The sequence below is a fragment of the Podarcis vaucheri genome (assembly GCF_965113315.1).
Source record: "Podarcis vaucheri genome assembly, chromosome: 2".
NCBI classification, from domain to species: Eukaryota; Metazoa; Chordata; class Lepidosauria; order Squamata; family Lacertidae; genus Podarcis; species Podarcis vaucheri.
In genome coordinates this window covers 98,185,121-98,206,722 of record NC_138760.1, presented here as the reverse complement: position 1 = coordinate 98,206,722, position 21,602 = coordinate 98,185,121, and the positions used below count along the sequence as shown (strand labels likewise).

At 42.7% G+C, this 21,602-nt stretch overlaps 1 protein-coding gene and 1 long non-coding RNA gene across 12 annotated transcripts in view; one reads left to right on the top strand and one right to left on the bottom strand.

The window, feature by feature from the left end:
• LOC309524607 (contactin-4) overlaps positions 1 to 21,602 on the top strand; it is a 547,669-nt gene that overhangs the window by 411,108 nt on the left and 114,959 nt on the right. For all 11 annotated transcript variants that reach the window (XM_082209344.1, XM_082209342.1, XM_082209337.1 and 8 more), the window contains 3 exons: positions 8,842 to 9,045; positions 17,104 to 17,206; positions 19,429 to 19,613. In XM_082209344.1, coding sequence (XP_082065470.1) covers positions 8,842 to 9,045; positions 17,104 to 17,206; positions 19,429 to 19,613 — 492 coding nt within the window. The remainder of the gene's footprint in view (positions 1 to 8,841; positions 9,046 to 17,103; positions 17,207 to 19,428; positions 19,614 to 21,602) is intronic.
• Positions 6,157 to 18,351, bottom strand: LOC309525507. The gene is made up of 4 exons (XR_014216362.1): positions 17,715 to 18,351; positions 15,237 to 15,485; positions 13,052 to 13,166; positions 6,157 to 6,230 (listed from the first exon to the last, which is right to left on the bottom strand). It is a non-coding gene; the product is annotated as an uncharacterized lncRNA (long non-coding RNA).

The following is a 21,602-nucleotide window of genomic DNA, read 5'->3' as shown; positions in this document are numbered from 1 at the left end:
GAATGAAATACTGACAGTCCTGGAGGAAGAAATCCTCAAGTAAAGTCCCTGAGCGCTGAAGCTGTATACTCAAAGCATTGTATGCCTGTTTAGAATCTTCAGAGATTTTGCCATGGCAAGCCTTGAAACTATTTTTCTGCAGCAGTGCTACAATAGGTGTGTATAAGAAGCAGGCTGGCTTTTTTATGTATTCCATAAACAGAAGTTGCTGTGTTGTCAGTACAGTTTTGAAGTTGCAACCATCCGTACTCCTTGGGGAAGCCCATATATGGTTGGGTGATACAGAACAAACCTCCCAACCTTGTTCTTAGAACAAATCTGTGAGAGGGTATTTATCTTTTTTCAGTCCATGGTTATTCATATCATAAATTAATAAAATATTTCAACAGCACTGGGCCTTCTAGGACCTGGCATTGCAGAACAAATTCCTTTTGTATTATAGACAAAGGGAGAAAGGAGAAAAAGTAGCCTCTGCACACTTAAGGCAATCAGGTATTATTCAAGACTGATGATTGGCAGGTACAGAATAGGGTTGACTGATTTACATCTATGGTTTTTCTATGCTTCATCTTAACATTTCATATTTTATAAAGCTAAAACTTTCTCAGTTTAAGAGGGTATCATTTTTCCCCCACTCACTGGGGGTAAAATACTGAGGGATGATAAACTACAGATTGAAGGTGTTATTAATGAGCTGATTTATCTTTTTTGCTTCAAGAGACCTTGTAAAACCCAAAATTGCATATTGCAATATTCCATTTTTAATAAAAGTTATGAGTGTCCCATTTTTGTTGGTGGTATTAATTTTTACATTTTGAGTCTTCCATTTAGCTTTATAGTGAATTTAATCATGGTGTTTTAATAGCTTTTCATATCATCACAGTCCTTTTAAATTTGCTTAGTTTTATGGAAAATGTGTTATTTTACTACATGTTATAAAACAGTGGGGAAAGAGTACACAGGTGGTATTCAACTAAGTTTTACTCAGAGTAGACGTAGCTTAGTAATGTTAATTAATTTCAGCCGATCTATTCTGAGGAAAATATAGCTGAGTACCACCCCATGTGTGAACTAGTTTTGTTAAGAAAGAATAGTCAAAGAATATAAGAGACTCACAAGTATCTGAGAACATTACTGTGACAAACCATCTATTTAAAATTATATCTTAGGTTAGATATTTCCTTCTCCATTCATTGCATGTCACAAGTGAAACCAGTTGTTTCAGAATTCAGATTTACTTTCTTTAAAATAGAAACTTCAATTTATGCAGAAATATGCTGCAGTTACTGTTTGAGGAGTATATTCAGAGGCCCTACATTCAACTGAATGCAGATTTTCATCTTTTAATTTTAAAAATGATGAAATCTAAGTTGCTACAGCCAACCAAATCTATACCTGTCTTTGTACCATGTTTGGGTATAAGATTTATAAAAAGGAGCGGGTGCTCAGTGAGAAAGTTAGACTCAAAGGGAAGAAGCAAAGATAAGAGAGAAATCTTTAATTTATTTAATAGTGTCGGTCCTTAAAGTGGTCCTTTAGAATATCATTGCACACACGCGCGCGCGCACACACACACACGTGTATAATAAATCTGTATGATTCTAATCCCCCTTGAGCATCAGGCCTCTTGATTGCAAGGAAGCTCAGATGTAATCTGAGTCTTAGACTGAAAAGTTTCCCGAGCTAAATGGTGTCCTAAATGGTGTTGGACCAAATTACTTAAAGCCTGTGCCTATGAACTTGCCAGATAAGTGTAATTAGCTGCAGAGGAGCTTCTCATGGACTTGCTTGGAAGGGAATTTAGTTGGGTAGATGCAATAGACAAGTGAGGTCTTTTCAGTGGTGGCCGCACAATTGTGAAACTTCCTCCATTGGCAAATACAACTGTGGTTTAGACAGTCATTGTAAACATCTTTCTTTCATTTTGTTTTTAACGGAGAATGTGATTTTACTTAGTGGCCTGTTTTACAGAGCAATCCAAGCCCCTCATATTCCAGGTTGTGGGGTGATATTAGGTTGAGGTGTCCCTCTGTCCAGCTCTCCTGGCTTAGTCAGCCTACCACCAGTGGCTGAATGAGTGGGGTGGTAGGAGCCCTGCTGCTGGGATCTGCACTGGCAGGACCAAGTAGAAAAGCTCCAAAAGGAGGTATTCCGGGGGGGGGGGCACTGTACCAGCTCATGATCTGCTGGATACCAAGCCGGTCTGACTGCCAGTGTGCTATTGCATGGTGCCTGAGTCAGATCAATGGCCTGTCTAATTCAGTATTGTCTGCATTGGCTCTCCTGGGTTTCAGACTGGAAGAATTCACCAGCCCTGTCTGGAGATGGCAGCTATGGAACCTGGAGAACTCTCCTTGCAAAGCAGATGCTCTGTTATTGAGCTACAGCCCTTCACCAAAGGAATCTGTAGAGTTGTATTTCGTTTCATCCATAGCATTGTCACCATCATTCCTCTTCGCCAGATTTCAAATGCTTGGATAGTTCAGGTTTCCCTCAGAGAGCCTGAGGGTCATTAGGGAATTTAACATGTTTCATATCCGTGTCATCTCTGCTTTGTCGCCCCAGAGCTTTAGAGCAGGTTTTAATACCTTGTGACCTTGTGCACAAAGAGTTTAACTCTTTGACAAAATCTGCTTTCCTTTTTTCATGTTACAGGAAGCTTAGCGGAGTACCCAGGGCATGTAAAGAAAGACTCACAACGAGGTATCTAGGGCAAACCGATTCCCTTTGGTCAGTGAAATGTCCATACACAAGAGTACATGCTGCATTCAGCACGTGTGTGAAAAATTCTAGTCTGCCCATATGATTTTATCAGGTGGGATCCAGCATTGTTCTGTGAATGGAAGGAGCTCTTGTGAACAGAAGAAAAGTTGCGCTTACGCAGCTCCGTGAAGGAGCTGAAGGGAAGCACTTCTGGTTCATGCAGCTACAATGTTCAGGGAGAAACAGCCCATTAACTGTTAAAGTGATAATTTAAATATTAATGGGATAGTAGAGAACTAACTAGAATAGTAATCAGATTAAAATTCAGGTGTTAAGCAGGTACTTCTGTTTAAACACTAGGCAAAGTCTATGATAGTGAACAGCTGAAAAAGGAAGTTATTTGGGTTTTATTCAACATAGCACTATGTCAGGTTCTTGTCTGTGCAAGGATTACCACTAGCACAGTGGGACTTTTGCCCCCTTTCCTTCCTCCCAATCCCCCTTAATTCTGTTCTAGGAGTTCACCCCAACCTCCAGAGCAGATTTGGGGAGGATGCAAGCCATGGAGGACCACCAACGATGACTCCCTTGAATATCTTAATGATTGAGCAGAGATATAAGTGATCAGGCTGTCTTTAATGTATCCTGGGTCCAAGAGGTCAATTAATACAAGAACCTTCAACTTGGCCCAGTAATGTATGTGCAGCCTGTGCAAACTTTTAACCTCTGGTGGTATGTGCTGACTGTAATCTGACCCTACCACCAGCCTAGCTGCAGCCTTTTGCACCATCTGGACCAAGAATAACCCCTCATAGAGCACATTACAGTAATCAGGTCTTGAGGTTACCAGTGCATGAAACACTGACCAGGCTATCCCCATTCAAGAATAGCCATAGTTGTGGGAGCCACCAAAGGCATTCCTAGTCACAGAGGCTACCTGAGCCTGAAGTGACAAAAGATGGATCCAGGAGCACCTCCAAACTATGAGCCTGTTCTTTCAGAGAGAGTGCAACCCCACCAAGAACAGACAAATGCCCTATATCAAGTCAGTTTGGCAAATGATGATCTGCCCAACGTCGCCTAGTGATCTTGAGGCTAAGCAGGTTTCATTAGCCTTGTTGCATACCACACCTTGTTGCATTCCTTAAGCTCAGGAGTTGGTGGGCTAATCCAAACAATGCTGCCCACCTGTTAATCACATGACATCAGGTCATTCAACTTCAGGTCATCATTGTTCATTTTTTTATTTTTTATTTTCTTTAGTGCTTAAACTGTTGGAAAAGTAATAAATATTATTATTATTATTATTTTAAAAAGTTTACCTGTCCTGTGTCTGATATCATTTATTGTTAGTTGATTGCCAGGTAGGTGTGGTTTGGATCAAACCGTATCACAGACAAAATGGGGAGCCCAAATTAGACCCATAGACCAGAAGTTTACCTGTTAGTAATTGAACTATAGGCTACAGGGATTGAACCAGGGATATTGTAAATGGAAGGGTACAGTCTAGCAGTGAGCCTTGGCTCTTCCCCATAATTATTATAGTTTTGCGTGTAGAATTTGAGTTCCAAAACATAGGACTAGAAGGAAGGATTAGTTAAATATACATACCACATAAATGTTCAAAGATTAGGGTAAGGAAAATTAACAGATAGATGACAAGAATGCTACATTGTATGAGTGAATAACTAATCTAGTTGTTGTGAAGATACACAAATGCTCTCTCATGAATGAGACAGCTACTTCCAACAAGCACCCTTTCTGCTACACACACACACACACACACACACACACACACACTATTAGGCTAAAATTCCCAGATTTTTTCATGAAATTTTACTTCACATCTGGCTCTGTCTATCTGAAAAGCCATAAATTGCTTTGCTGCTGTGCTTGCATCCTCAGCGCTGGCAGACACCTTGTTGTTATAAGTTCTAATAGTATTTCAGTTGCTCGCCAGACTAGCCAAAAGCCATTTCATGCTGTATTTTAAGTGTCTGTTTACTCAGTTGTTACAAATTGCCTATGGGACAGGAACTGCCTGTCACTTCCAGAGCAATTAGCATGTGAAGCCTTATCAGAAGAAATCCGTCAAGTTTGAACAGACACAAATAGCACATGGGAATCTCTAAGGAAATCAAAATGAGTATTTTGCAGCATATATTTACATGCTGCTGTTACTGCTTTCAGTCGTAACTTATATGTTTCTGTATTCCTGTAGATGGATAGAATAATATAAATAGCCATCATTTTGGTACCCTTGTTCCGTACAGAGTATACAGTACTGAGGAAAATATTTTGGGCTAATGCTTTTAAAAATACTATATTTTTAAAAATAATGTTTTAGAAAAGAATAAGATGGGTTACTTGGTTGGTTCGGTTTATTGTTTTTTTTAAAAAAAAACACACACCAGTGCAGTGTTGTGGTAGCAGAGGCAAAAGAAAACCATTTGTAAAATTTCAGTTAGGCCAACACTATTCACAAAGTGAGCATGTTAATTTCTGAGTCACGTTCTTTTAATAATTTCAGATTGTCACATCAGATTTAGAATGATTTGCTCTAATCGACAGCATTGATGGCCACCCCAATTCTTTTTAAAAGAACACCCTTAAAACTAAGCGTTTCCATGAGGAAGTTCTTGCAACGTTAATCCATATGGTGTGTGCACTTATCACCTCCTGCATCAGTCACCATGCGCTGAGTCACCATTACAGCCGATCTTGTTTTATCATCTTGATAAAAACTCTAAAACAGAAATGTAGATGAGAGGTGATAAAGCACAATGATCGGCAGTGACTCACTATGCTGCACATGGGGGATGCTCTCAGTGTGAACATGTAAATCCACTCCCTCAAGTATCTTGCGCCCTGTTTACTGTGGTGCCAATGCCATGCCTCAATTTTGCATTTCAGAAGCAGGATGTGACGACCTCCAAATGCCCTGCCTCTTACCGGTTGTATTTCAGTGCAGTGTGTCCCAACACTGAAGGAGTACATGTGTGAAGAATAAAAAATGCCTATGTAGAACCAGGTGCATAGGCCCTACATAGTAATCACTCTCCATCCCAGTAGCAGGCCAGTTCCATTGGTAAGAGGCATGTGTTTGACCCTACTGATGTGGTCACAGATTTCAAAGGAACTCCTCTGCCGCATGGCATTGTGCCATAGTAGAATAGCTCCCCTTTACGGCAGGGGAAGCATGTGAAAGGTGCTTGTGAATTACCATATTTTTTGCTCTATAAGACCCACTTTTTCCCTCCTAAAAAGTAAGGGGAAATGTTCTGTGTGTCTTATGGAACGAATGCAGGCTGCACAGCTATCCCAGAAGCCAGAACAGCAAGAGGGATCGCTGCTTTCGCTTCTGAGATTCAGAATATTTTTTTCCTTGTTTTCCTCCTCCAAAAACTAGGTGCGTCTTGTGGTCTGGTGCATCTTATAGAGCGTAAAATACGGTATCTTGTTTTAGCACTGCTGAGAAGGTTTGTGTTCCCAGATTCTTCCTTGTTTTCTGATGAGAAGTGTAGGGTCTGTGGAGACTAAATGAAGGCTTTAAAAAAAAACAACCAAAAACCTCCCTGTGCGTAGGAAAGTAGGAATGTCTGCTTACTGCTGCCTGCATTACAGAGAAACTAGTTAATTGTTTGGCAAGTGTAAATTAAAACAAAAAATAAATGCTAATTACTTTCTGGAAAATTTAAGCCTGCTGAGAAGTGTTACCTTGTTTACTCTGAGTATCCTCTTGACATCAGCATGGGGTTACTCATAATTAGATGCACATGTGTAAATACAATGATTAGCTAGTCCCACATAAACATAATTATCATATCCTTTTTTCAAAAAAACAACAACACGTCTATGAAGAGGGTCTCTAGCCCTGTGGGGTTTTTGTTACTATAAAAGCCCAACAATCTACATGCCTTTATCTTATGTCGGCAAACAATGGAACGTTAGAACATAATAGGCTCTCACAAGTGACAGAGAGATGAATGGTGGTCGATCCTGCAGGAAATTATTGTGTTGGATTGAGCCCAGTATATTTGCAAATTGCATCACAACAGTTGAGGTCAATTACAATGATGACTCATTAGAGAGTATTAAAATAAGAGCACACTTTTTCACTATAATTAGTGTTCCTCGTATAAAGAGGCAACATCTTCTTGTTCTCTAATTTCCGGAGTCTATCCAGGGTGTTCGGGGTATTCGCTTTATATTCATGAGATTGTAGTAAATTAACCTAAACACTATTCTTGTTTTCCTTGTTGGATATTTTCCAAATATATTCTATAAATTTGGGAGTATTATATAATTAGTCATAATGCAGTTGATTACAACTTCATTTACTATACAGGCTTGTTTTTCTCTTGCCCTCAAGCGTATATAAAACCAAATCTGTATATCATTTGGGCGGGGGGGGGAGGCGCGGAGAGGCCTTGAATAATGTTTATTTTGTTAATCCAAGAAGATGAGCTCACTAGAAGAATCAGATGGAGATTTTAACCACAGGGAACTGGGCACATTATCTCCAAATCATGCAAATTTCCAAGCAGTCAATAGATGCTGTCTAAACAGATGTCTGTATATATGCAAACAGTTTCCATTTGTGTATTTAGGGAAATGGTGGATGTTTTAGATGTTGGCTTTCAAAAGTGGGTGTGGTCTGTTGGGTTGGTCTCTGCAATTAATCCTGCACCTGTTCTGTATTCTGGAACCGCACACTTTGTAGTTTGCAGTGCGGAGATCTTGCTTGCTCCATTAACAGTGCTTAAGTAGGGGGAAAGATATTATAGACCAGGGGTAGGCAACCTTAGGCCCAGGGGCCGGATCTGGCCCAATCGCCTTCTCAATCTGGCCCATGGACGGTCCAGGAATCAGCATGTTTTTATATGAGTAGAATGTGTGCTTTTATTTAAAATGCATCTCTGGGTTATTTGTGGGGCCTGCTTGGTATTTTTACATGAGTAGAATGTGTGCTTTTCTTTAAAATGCATCTCTGGGTTATTTGTGGGGCATAGGAATTAGTTCATCCCCCCCAAAAAAAAATATATATATAGTCCGGCCCACCACATGGTCTGAGGGACAGTGGACTGGCCCACAGCTGAAAAAGGTTGCTCACCCCTGCATCAGAACATCCCTTCACTGCCTGTTAGGCACACATTTCTCTGAGAATTCTTGTACCAAGACTCTGGAGCACCAGGGAACAAGGAAGGTGGACGAAGGACTGATGATCAAACTGGAGAAAGAGACTCAGCCAGCCATGAACAAACTCCAGCCATTTCCCCTTCTCATTGTGAGTGGGGGAAGGAGAGGGGCATCTGTACCCCATCCATTTCAGGAGAAGGTGCAGGTGTGGCAGGAGCTCATCCATATCACAAATAGTGGGTTTGGCTGACTGTTGGGGTGAGAGGAGCAAAGAGCTGTGAGCTTTTGATTCAATAAGAGGTATCATCACAGTCTCTAGCAAGCCATTCCTCTTGTCCGTATACAAATGATTTAAGAACTTTCACCTATGTTTGGTTGCTCGTATTTTCTGGATGCTGTATGGAAAAGTACATGAATCTGACCTTTGAAGAGTTTGTAAGGAATCCATTTTAAACTTTCCAAAGGTTTAATTTTCTTCTATGGTAGGGGAAGTAGGAAACTTTGGAAGGAACTTAAAAGGGCATATTTTAAAGGTCTAACCGCCTATATTCCCACGATTTACTTTGCTGCATGTTTTGTGATTTCAAATCTCTGCTGGGGTTCTCTCACCAAAGAGTACTTGAACCAAACCTTGATCTTGGGATCCAGGAAATTCTCATACTATATATGATACATTTTCTTGCCCAGCCAGCACCTCTGGAAAGGGCATGTAGAGAGAGCTGGTTGGTCATTGTGAGATACTGGACTATGTTGGGCTTTTTCTGATCCATGGCTCCTGTGTTTTTAAATGTCTTAAACCTTTAATTTTTTCAAGCACCTAAGCTAAGTTTTGGTCATTTTTTGACTAGCTCAGAGTTGATTCACATGGCCATAGGCCTCATGGCAACTGCTTCAAATGGCTGTGCATTTCTGTGATTCCATTATATCATCAAGATTATAGTTTTGCAGTATTTGTATAAAAAATTAATATTAATAGTCTTTCCCCCCTTTCCCTTTCAGAACTGATCTATGCCTGGATCTTCAATGAATACCCATCTTTTGTGCATCAGGATAATCGTCGTTTTGTTTCTCAGGAGACTGGAAATTTGTACATAGCTAAAGTGGAGAAATCTGATGTGGGGAATTACACTTGTGTAGTGACAAACACTGTAACTAACAACAGAGTGCTGGGACCTCCTACACCTTTAATCTTGAGAAATGATGGTAAGATTTCCTGTTAAGTGCTGAGTAGGTAATGGGTATGTTTCTACCAAAGAGCAGGTACCAAGGAGTCTTAGAAAGAAAGGACAATGGGATAATTTTGACCTAAGGGTTATTGTCATTGTTGTTCATTATTAAATTTGTTAGTCGGTTTATCTTGCCCAAAGCGACTTGCTATTCTATATCACACCCAAGAAATGGAATACACTTGTAATATTCAATAGCAAAGGGGTAATCACTTAAGACGAATGGGAGAGCAGGGAAGTAACCTCTGTAGTAGCCATGTGGTGTCCTTGGACAATGGATGTTGGCGGCAGCGGGTGCAGAATGCTGCAGCGAGACTCACCCGGTGCTACACCAGCTGCACTGGCTCCCGATGGAGTACAGGATCAGGTTTAAGGTGCTGGTTTTAAACTTTAAAGCCCTATACGGCCTAGGACCCTCATACCTACGGGACCGCCTCTCCTGGTATGCCCCACAGAGAAACTTACGGTCTGCAAATAATAACATCTTGAAGGTCCCAGGCCACAGAGAAGTTAGGCTGGCCTCAACTAGAGCCAGGGCTTTTTCGGCTGTGGCTCCGATCTGGTGGAACACTCTGTCACAAGAGACCAGGGCCCTGCGGGACTTGACATCTTTCCGCAGGGCCTGCAAGACAGAGCTGTTCCACCAGGCCTTTGGCCAGGGCACAGCCTGACTCCCTCCCTCGGCAATCTTCGCGGAGCTCTGGCCCAATGGTTGCCAGTGGCCTGAATTAATTAATTTTATAATGAATGATTTTAGAGTGTTGTTTATGCTATACTTTTATACAGTTTTATTGTTGTTAGCCGCCGTGAGCCCGGCTTCGGCTGGGGAGGGCGGGATATAAATAAAATTTATTATTATTATTATTAGCACTTCCTCTGGCATTGGCAAAGGAAAATGAACTAGAATAACAGTATAATATATACATTATTATTATTATTATTATTATTATTATTATTATTATTAAACAAGGGCCTCCGGCCGTGCTAAGACATCACAAGGAAGTGGCAGAGAATCACTGTCTTCCCTTGCATTTCTGTAAAGCAAAGCATTTATTTCAAAGGAAGCAAGTCCTGGACTCATACCTGATGAAACCCTGGAAATAACGCTTTAATATAATGATTGCTTACGGTGGTGACTTTGAAGTCAGTTACCCACGAGCGCTTCTCTTAGGAATTCATGCTTTGCACCTACTCTGGCATGTTTACTGAAGTCATTCATGTAAAATGTACTTGAAATGTACTTGAAGTGTATTTTACTGTTTATTATAGATGTGCTGGGAAACACTGTTGAGTTCAACAGGGAAGATCAGCAACATTCATTTAAGCACAAGATGATCAGGTTTCCCTGAGGCTGAAGTGTTAGTATCGTTGAAGACAGGTTAAATTTGCATTAGGCTCGTCACAGAGCAGCCTGAGACCTCAATTTATAATTTTCATATTCCATCTCTCCCGTTTCTGGTAGCTCACATGTTTAAATGCAATTTACACTTGACTATTCATACACTCTAGTGTATTGAGAGGCCAACTTGCAAGGCCTGGGTCTTTCAATAGCGAATCGCAGTTTGCATTTGTTGCAATGAAATGCAAACTGCAAGGCATGCATGTTCTAACAGGCTGACAGGAACATCTGGATCCTCTTTTTTAAAAAATTGAGTTTGACATGTCCAGTATATCTCAATATATATGACAGATTATTTTCATTAGAGCATTTCATCATTAAATTAGCACACTAAGAGGCAAATTCATCAACGTTTAATGTCCCAATTACATGAATAAGTGTTACAAAAAGAAATTTCATAATGTTCCTCTCTCATTTAATGTAATATATACTGAACTGTGTAATTCATCACTTTGGTGCTAGTCATGCAGTTTAGAACTATTTCCGTTATAATTGGTCTAGGAACAAAGGCACATAAGGTATTTATTGATGAAAATACACCATTCTATGGCAGAAGAAATCTTTTCCCATCCCTGTCTTCCACAGACAACATAAGTATTTGGAAACTTTTAAAGTATCAAAATATGTAATTATTTTGCTTTGGTCCAGAAGGAGGTAGATGTCATTTTATTACCCAGAGAACAAGGACTAGACTGCATATTACATTAAATGCCCAATCTGTCCTTCTGTATGTTTTTCCCCTTTAAAAATAGCAGTTATATGTGTGTGTGATCATGATTAGAGGCATCTTCCACATCGTGGTCCTAATGAAAAATTGCACTACAAAGCTGTGATGTAGCAATGCAGAGAAGCTGCCATTGGTGGCAATGACAGCTTTTGTCCCATGTGAAATAACAGCTTGGAACTTATAATTTAGCCATACCTTGGGTTACATACCCTTCAGGTTACAGATGCTTCAGGTTACAGACGCTTCAGGATACAGATGCTTCAGGTTACAGACTCTGCTAACCCAGAAATAGTACCTCAGGTTAAGAACTTTGCTTCAGGATGAGAACAGAAATCGTTCTCTGGCGGCGCGGCGGCAGCAGCAGCAGGAGGCCCTATTAGCTAAAGTGGTGATTCAGGTTAAGAACAGTTTCAGGTTAAGAACGGACCTCCAGAACGAATTAAGTACTTAACCCGAGGTACCACTGTACAATGTTGGCATAAGAGTTTGTAGGGATTTTGGATAGATAGGGTGATATTTTGGTATTCAATTAAGTTTTACTTGGATTACATCTATTAAAATTAATGACCCTGACTAGTCAAACTTATTAATTTCAGTAGGTCTTCTCTGAACAAAACTTACTTGAAAGCCACCCCTAGTTATTTTCCTCAAGGATATTGGAAAAGTAGCTACTTGGCATCTAGAAGAAGCAGTGGAAAGCTGTGTAAAACGCCAGTAGCTCTGTTAAATGTGTGCCCCCTCTTCTCACCTGTTCCCACCTCAGCCTTTGTGCAAGGCATGACATCTACAAACTGTTGTGCACTCTAAGTTGCCTCTCAAGGCTCCTAAAATATAAATCTTCAGATGTTACTTTAGAGCTTCCTGAAAGCAATAGTTTATTCTCTTGTTTCCTTAAATTGGGCTGTTTCTTTATATTGTATGGCACAATCAGAAAATGTTCCTTAACCCATTGGTCAAGCATTTTCAATACCAGGTAGCATTTTCTCTGCAGGGAATATAAATGGGGGCAGCCAAGCAATGGTAAAAGTAGACTTTGTTCCCTGGATCAATATAAGGCCAGTTTGTAACTCCTCTATAGAGATGGTATTTATTTCATTGTTACGAGAAGTATATAAAAGGCAATCTATGTGGTATAAACTTTTTTCTTTTTTTAAAAAAAATACTCTATGCACTTGTCTTTCCTAGCAAGAATTGTCTTTATGTTTGGACTTCACTTTTACAATCTGCCCCTTATACTTTCAGACACTCTTCAATTAGTCCACAAACACCTCCCTATAGTAATCAATAGAGTTGGGTTTTTTGTTTGTTTTTAAAGCGGGGACATAGATTTTAAGGAGCACTTTCTGATTGTGCTAACAGTGCCTCACTCTTACCTGGTTTAAAGTTCAGTTTACTGGCTCGCATCCTGCCATACACCAGCCTAGCACATCCACTGCTGCACCTGTGTCAGTGCTGACCTTTAAAGTCCTAAATGGCTTTGGCCCTGTCTACCTGAAGGAGCGGCTCCATACCCATCGTTTAGCCCAGACACTGAGATCCAGTTCTGAGGACCTTCTGTAGTTCTCTCATTGCGAAAAGTGAGGTTACAGGGACCTAGGCAGAGGGCCTTATGGGTAGTCACCCCCACCCTATGGAATGCCATCAGATATCAAGGAAATAAACAGCTATCTGACTTTCAAAAGGCATCTGTTTAGGGAAGTTTTTAATGTTTGATGCTTTGCTGTGGTTTTATAATTTGTTGGAAGCCTCCCAGAGTGGCTGCAGCAACCCAATCAGATGGGTGGCATATTATTATTATTATTATTGTTATTGTTATTGTTATTATTATTATTATTATTAATATTATACAACACTCACCTCACTGGCACATCCCCTCCCTGCTTGTTTTTATCAGTCATGAGAGTCAAGAGCCTTACTACTGGTAATTCAAATTCATCCAACTCAACAGGTCTAGATGGTGTTCTGGAGACCTCTGGAAAGTCATTTGCAATAACAGTGATTATTAACAATTTTATCCACAAAATGCTTTGCAAACAGGCCAATATCTAGATGAAGCTGCTGGGGGTGGCCATTAGGATATTTTCTGTTACGCTAAAATTGAGAGAGATTGGCAGTTTTCTTTTCAGCCTAATGATATCCCAACATGGAATTTAACTTTTTCCACAGATTACTAGGTCAACATCTTCATTGAAATACTCACAACTCCAAGGTCTCATTCCTGGTCACACGCTTCAGACCCCTGAACATATATGTGCAATTATTTTTTTGCCCTAGTGCGCATGACTTTAGGCTTGCTTGCACTGAATTTGCATTTCACTATATACTGTCCATTTGCCCAGTTTGTAGAGATCATTGAGGTCTCACCATTCACATTCTCACAGCACTCTCATAACATGATGAATTCTGCTGTGCGGATAGGAGGGGAGAATAGACAAGTAGGCAGACTGCAGTGTATAATCTGATCTCTTGCTCTCTTTTTTATTTTTTTGTAGATTTCCACAACCATGTGGCCTGTTTGTTAGCACTCTCTCTGCAGGCTCCTAGAGTCTAAGTCTGTGTTGGGCTATCACATGTTTTGCTTGCAGCACTGGTTTGGCGTTTTTTTCCCCTTGCTTTTTTGGGGGGGGGGGTACTTTGAAATGATGAATGCTGAAAAGCTTGGAGAAACATATGCTGCCTTTGGAAAGCATGTTGAAAGAAACAGGATACTGACAGTGACTGGTGTTCCCTGGCTGTTTAGAATGCAATCCATACAAGTATCCTTAGCATAGTTTGTTTAGATGACTGATTTTATGTGGCAGCTGCACTTTATATCGTACAGAAGGAGTGTCTTTGAAGCTAAGTGAATGGGGGGAAAGGCAACCTGTTATTGTGTTGAAGTTGTATAGACAGTAAAAGTAGCATGCATATCAACATCAACCCACATTCCTTCTGAGAAAGCTGTGTTTATAATAAAAGCATTTCCTTATCTGGATGTTTGAGGGAAAAGGGGTCTCTCTATATTGCACTTTATATATCAGAGTTGTAGGAAATCTATTTAGCAATTATGACAGTTCTAAAACTTAGGAGCGGTCTCCCCTAGTGCAGCACAGCAGAGGCGGATTTAGAGGAGTACAACTGGTTTGGTCGCACTGGGCGCAGAGCCTTCGGGGCACCACAACTATAATGCATAATGGAAGGCGAGAGGCGGAGGGGCCACTGAATTTTGGCATCACATAGGGCACCACTGAAATTGAAGATCCCAAAGTCCACCACTAAACACAGGATACTTGATACGAATTACTCAAGGTTCCAGGAAAAGAAGGGATCCTGAGGCAGGTGAAATCTTCCTTCCTCAACCAGCGAAGGCCTAGATACATTGGCTGCCCCATGGTATGAAACCTATGGCTGCATAGATTTTGTGCACTCATTTCTAGTTATGCACATGCAAATCGCATAAATAAACAATCCCAACCATGTTTGGGAAGAAGGAAGCTCAGGAGAAGCTGGTACTTCCCACCACACCCCCGCTCATGTTCTGTGTATTATTTTAGGAGGGGATCAGGGATTCCCTATTTCCTTTCCATACCCAACTAAAGATTGCCTACAGATATAGTCTATAGATACAGATACAGTCATACCTTGGGTTGAATGTGCTTCAGGTTGAGCGCGTTCAAGTTGCACTCCGTGGCAACCCGGAAGTAACAGAGGGCGTTACTTCCGGGTTTCACTGCTTGCGCATGCGCAGACGCGGCGAAAAGCGATGCGCGCAGGTGTGCTGTCGCTAATTATGTTTGCTTCTAGATGCGAACGGGGCTCCAGAACGGATCCCGTTTGTATCTAGAGGTACCACTGTATAGCCTACGGATCATTGTGTGCAGCAACAGGAGTCTACGCACAACAGTTAATGAGAATCTCTGAATGCTTACTTGGAAAATGTATCATTTGAGATTATGAGAGGAGGCTACAAGGTACAGCAAATTCTTCTCTTCCCCATTCATTATGCCCCATGCCTTTTTTCCTTCAAATCCTTAAACTTGCTTGTTTCATGTCACTCTCTCACCTGTTACTAGCTGGATGCTTCTGTTCTCTTTTTGTCCCCCTCCTTGCCTGGGGAATCATGCCATTGTCTGTTTAGCTGAGCATCTAGCTTGCTGTTGTTATCAATAGTCAATCACGGTGGTAGCAGCAGTAGGAATCTGTTGGCGCCATCACTGCCATCATTGTTGGAGAAGTACTGGCAGTAGAACAAGAAGAAAACTACAAGCCATGTAATAGCGCCTTTGGGATTCGATGTGGAGTGCTCCCTTTTCTATGCACACAGCAAGGAAGGGACAGTAAAAACAGCTATAAGTATCTGAATGTGGAACCATGATTTAGTGTATAAAAGCAAAGCAAAGCATTGTGAAATCAAATATACCCAAATAATAATAATTATTTATTATTTGTACCCCGCTCATCTGGCTGAGTTTCCCCAGCCACTCTGGGCGGCTTCCACAGAGACCAAAAATACACTAAAATGTCACACATTGAAAACTTCCCTGAATAGGGCTGCCTTAAGATGTCTTCTGAATGTCAGGTAGTTGTTTATTTCATTGACATCTGATGGGAGGGCGTTCCACAGGGCGGGCGCTACTACCGAGAAGGCCCTCTGCCTGGTTCCCTGTAGCTTTGCTTCTCGCAATGAGGGAACCGCCAGAAGGCCCTCGGCGCTGGACCTCAGCGTCCGGGCAGAACGATGGGGGTGGAGACGCTCCTTCAGGTATACTGGGCCGAGGCCGTTTAGGGCTTTAAAGCACAGCGCATGAGAGTTGCGACTTCTGCAGCCCAGTTTCTTACTAACACCCATCTGTGAAACTGTCAGCCCTCTCTGTGTGTTTCTGCCTCTTTTAGTTATCCCCGTTCTTCAGCTGCAGGACTATTGCCTCCTGCAAACTTGACTTGGTATTTCATTTCAACAGCAGGAGAGCAATCCAGCGATATTACCTCTACTGTCATTAGTTTCCATTGATGAAATATCAACTTGCCACCTGGACTATGAGCCAGTCAGCCAGCAAAGAGAGGGCAATTAGGCAAAACCTGTAGCAGCACATTGTCTAAATAGCAGACCGTACCCCAAAGCACAGGTAGCCAGAGGCTATCCAGCTGACCACTGAACTACATTCCCAAAGGTGGTCATTCTGAATCTAATTCCCATGCAGCTCTTACTTTCTTATAGCTACAGGCTTCCCTAACTTCTACTGTGCATAAATATGTACTGTAGTCTTATTGAAGCTGGGCTTCTGAATGTTCAGAAAGAAGAATCGGATTATGATACCATATATATTTATGTTTTTGACTGTATTTAATGGTTTATGGAAGCTACTCAGTTTGTAAGAAAAGTGTTGATTTAGTATAAACAGAATGACTTTTTATGTGCATTATTTAATATGATTTTTTTTAAAAAAAATAAAACAGCTGCTTTGATGTAATGGTCGAATTACTAACACAGTAAAATTTAAGCAAACTACACAACCGCTGTAGCACCTTAGAGGATATTGCACCCTAAAAGTTAATAGGAGCTTTGGTTAGCTGTCAGTGCTTTATCAAGAGTTGTTTGCTCTGCATTACTTTCTCCAAAAGGCATTGATTGTACTTTATTAGCACTTTCCTTTCACAAGAAGAATGCAGAAAAATGAAAAAGCAAAGAGCCATGATGAGATGTAATCTTAGGCAGATGGCTGAGAGCTGCAAAACAAATTTTCCTCTGGAAGTAAATAGGGAAAGGGAGCCTCACGGTGTGTGGCTGTTGGAGACGAGGGTCCTGTTTGAAATGAACAGATTAATTGGGCACGTAATGATGTACAAAACTGCCCTGGGTTAACTCAGGCATACTTGGGGATATGTAATGCAGAATTCAAGTCAATTTAGCATCCATTATATGTTCACAGGAGTGATGGGCGAATATGAGCCGAAAATAGAAGTGCAGTTCCCAGAAATGGTTCCATCTGCGAAAGGAACAACTGTGAGACTGGAATGCTTTGCGTTGGGAAAGTAAGTTTTCGTCATTCACTCATTCTGCTGTACTAAAACAGTTTGCAGGTTGTTAGGGCAAAATCAAGTAAATTGTGGGTTTTCTGCTTCGCACAACCTCCATTAACTGTGATGTTGCCTCCCTTGGCTTTCAGTGCTCATTCATGCCCTTCTCAGTTTGACCAGTCATGCTCTGTGGACTTTTCATTTTGTTTTGCTATGCAAAGACACATGTACATTGTTACTTCGAACTATGATCACTTGGACAGCTACTGATGACGTTTGGTGCATGAATCTGATGCACCTCAGAACAACCCCACTTCCCCACCAGCGGAAGTGGGGACCTTAATGTATCAGTTGATAAGACCTACTTTGGCTGCAGCTGCTTAGAAAACAAAAAATTGATGTCATTGTGAGTTATTCAGTGGAAAGTCAACATGTTATAGTAGTGAAAAAGGAAAATTCAATGTTGGAAATAGTGGGGAAGGTATTTAATATAAAGGAAGTATCATAATGCCATTATACCAACCTGTAGTATAGATTTGGACCACAGGGGACAATTCTGGTAAATTGATCTGTGACTCCCAAGTATCCACTGGTGTGAGTAAACTGTGTAGGCCATTACCCTTATACCTTTGCTTGTGAAAATCTAGATACAGCAAACTGGCCGCTGAACAAGATGCAGTGGACAGATCTTTGTGTTGATCCAGCAAGGCTGTTCATATAAATGCATGCAGTAATCACTCATCTTATGGGGGGGGGGGCGTGTTCCAACAGTAATATGTATACCCAAAAATTGTGTGTGGTCAAACCCTTGGAGCTGCCCTTTGGCCAGCAGGTTGTGGGGAGAGAGAGCATCCTCAGCATTCTCAAGAGCCAGCATGCTGAGTGGTCCTTGCCCTGTCAGTAAGGTAGAGAGTTTTGCATGCTTGGTCCACTTGGCTTATCCAGTGGAAAGGGGGCTTTTAAACTCACCACCTGACTTGGGACAGGAGGGGGCAGATGCCTGCTTGCTCAGATGCTTCTGTGAGATCTTGCAGAGACCTGAATTGTCCCACGAGATCTCACGAGGGCATTCCTTAGGCTTCCAGAGCTTCTGTGCCAAGTGAGCCTTTTCTGAGGTTCCTGTAATTAGGTTGGGAAGCTTTGAAAACACTGGGCCCCTCTTACATTCCTGCTCCATGATTGCAGTCATGGGATTGTTGTCTTAAACATGACGGTGTATGTTTTGACTCCACAGAGTGGGAAGTGGCGGAGACAGAATGTTTGTGTTACTGTGTTCTGTGAAGTGGGACTATTGTCCTTGGTTCTTTTTCTCTTTGCTGTCTGATGCTAGAAAGAGAGGGAGCCATGTTGCAGTGCTCCGTGTGTGTTTATATGTAAATAAAGTAGGTTAGCCAAAATGCTGAGTTGCTGAGCTCTGTTACGCAAACAGTCGGGCATGTGTCTCTGCCAGGGTCCTACTCGAGTGTAGGCTGAGCTCCTGACAGTTTGTGCTGGTCCCGGGGGGGGGGGGAGGGTATCGTGTGGCGTTGTCCGTGTCCGGTCCGAGGCTGAAGCGGGTTCCAAGGCAGGGAGTCGGGCGTGGTCAGGAACTCTGGCAGAAAGAAGGACAGGGTGCCGGCAGGAACAGGTAACCAACGATGTTGCTCCCACAACCTGGGACTGGGAGGGCTGGCCTTTATCTCCTCTGAGGCATAGGGCGGCCCCAGTCCACAGGTGACTCTTCCCTCCTGGCCTGGAGGCGAGCACTCCTCCTGCGAGAACTTAGTTCCCTCCACCTCTCTGCCCTGAGCCTCTGCAGCTCAGGAGAGGCTGGAGGATTCCTGGACCCAGAGGCAACCTCACCTTCCCCTGACAGGGCTGGGAGAGGAGCACCTGTAGGCAATGGGTCCTTGATCACCTCCGGAGCCAGAGCGGATTCAGTTGGTGTCTGCTCGTGAGGACCCGGCACAGGTGAGGGCCCTTCAGGTTCAAGCCCCTGCCCCGGCTCAGCCGGCCCTGGAGGCGGGGACTCCTGTTCAGGCTGGGAATTCCTCAGGTTCAGCCTCTGGATCAGATTCCCAGGCCATCACACAGTTATTGCTACAAATGGGTTTTTTTTGGGGGGGGCTAGTCATTTTGTGGCTGTATTTGCAATGATGTGTTATATATAAAAATGAACTTGTCTGTTCATAGCAGCTCAATTAAAAGAATTCAGCCTTTACCATCAGGATTTTCTCCCTTCTGTTGTTGATAAACAGCCCGGTTCCTACGATCACCTGGAGAAGAGCCGATGGAAAACAGATCCCAAAAAAAGCTCGGAGGCACAAATCAAGCAGCATCCTTGAAATCCCAAACTTTCAGCAGGAAGATGCTGGCCTGTACGAATGCGTGGCTGAAAATGTGAGAGGGAAGAACGTGGCCAGGGGCCAGCTGACGTTTTATGGTACCCTGATTATTTACTCACCTGTTTTTCATTATAGCTGAGGCCAAAATGTGGTAAATGCTTTGTTGCACTGTCAATGTTGATTTTTCTCTTCATATTTGTCTTGCAAATAGGACTGCTCAGCAAGTGTAATTTTATATAAAATAAAAACCTCTGAGACGGGCATATTGATTGAGGCTGGGAAGTGAGGGAGAAATGAAAACGTACATTGTAAGAAGGAGATTGGTCTGGAAGATGTAAAACGCAGTTGTAAAGCAATTTATCTGTCTTTCTCCTGCTGCATCTGGAAGAAAAACCGCATGCTCTTCTGAAAAACGATGGCTGTTTTGGCCTCAGATGTAGAGTTTTCATTTTTGGCTAGCTTTTAATCTCAATGCCCCCCCCCCCCCGGTATCACACTGAATTTGGGACTCATTCTTGTGTAAAAGTAATTATGGGATTTTTCTGTATATGTCCCTGCAGATTATATGAACAGGACTGAAAAACTTTGCATTGCTACAGATCCTTTAAGGATTTGTTCTCTTCTTCCTCTCTTGAAAGGAGACCGAGGGTAATGTTGTGCATAGCAGTCCACCAGACGCTTTAGAGAAGGCAGTCGTCGAGACTGAGTATGTGTAGCTTGGCCCTCCTCCTCTTGCCAAGAGAGAAGTAGGGTCATGCTTTCCCAATTGCAGAATGGATTGCCTCCTCTAAAGTGGCTGTTGCAACTGCTTTAAAGGTTGCAATTCACAGCACAATCCCCTTCACCTCTCCTGACAAGAGAACAAAGAGAGAGATCATGATTTTTCAACAAAGGTAATTTTTTTCAATGGATTCACTCCCTTTTTTCCCTCTGAAAACTGTTCCTTTATACATCCCCCGACAAAATGTCATATTTTGCTGCAACCCAGCCCCCTTCCTACCAAAAATCACTGCTAATTACTCTAGACCTCCTTCTCCCCAGGTCCTGCCACCATAAAATGTCAATTAGCATGAGAGGACCCAGAAGAAAGGCAAATAACTATATTCTAGAGTTCTTTGGACCTAGCCAGTTCCAAGTTTCCTTAAAGTTGTTGGGATAGTGTGATGGCTTGGTATGCTCTTCGCAACAAGCACCTCTGCTCACTCAGAGATATACTGTATTTTTCGCCCTATAGGACGCACTTTTTCCCCTCCAAAAATGAAGGGGAAATGTGGGTGCGTCCTATGGGGTGAATGCAGGCTTTCACTGAAGCCTGGAGAGCGAGAGGGGTTGGTGCGCACCGACCCCTCTCGCTCTCCAGGCTTCAGGAGAGCCCCAGCGCCAGCCCCACAAGATCGGGGGACAGAGGGAGGCGGAACGCCGCCATCCCGCTGTCTCCCGAAGTGGTTTGGAGGCTGACGGCGGGGAGAAGAGCGCTTCTCCCCGCTGCCTGCCCCACCACTCCGGGGACAGCAGGGAGACGCAGCGCGACTCCCTGCTGTCCCCGGACTTGATCTCAAGGCGGGCAGCGGGGAGAAGAGCGCTTCTCCCTGCTGCCTGCCCCACCACTCCGGGGACAGCAGGGAGACGCAGCACGACTCCCTGCTGTCCCCGGACCTGATCTCAAGGCGGGCGGCGGGGAGAAGAGCGCTTCTCCCTGCTGCCTGCCCCACAAGCTCCAGGGACAGCTGGGAGACGCAGCGCGTTTCCCCGCTGTCCCCGGACCTGATCTGAAGGTGGGAGACGGGGAGAAGAGCGCTTCTCCCCGCTGCCTGCCCCACAAGCGCCTGGGGGGGAAATAAATTTTTTCCCCTTTATTTCCCCCCCAAAAAACTTGATGCATCCTATGGACCGGTGTGTCCTATGGGGCGAAAAATACGGTAGACAGTTCTTTATTTTACATATGTACAGGCAGCGCATTACAATCATACATCTGAATCCTCCAGTTCAGATTCTGGGAGTGGCCTCCGCTGGCTTCTCCTCCAACAGAAAAGGCGGGGAAGCTTCATGTGATGCCTCTCCCCCCTCCTCTTTAACTCTCTCCTCTC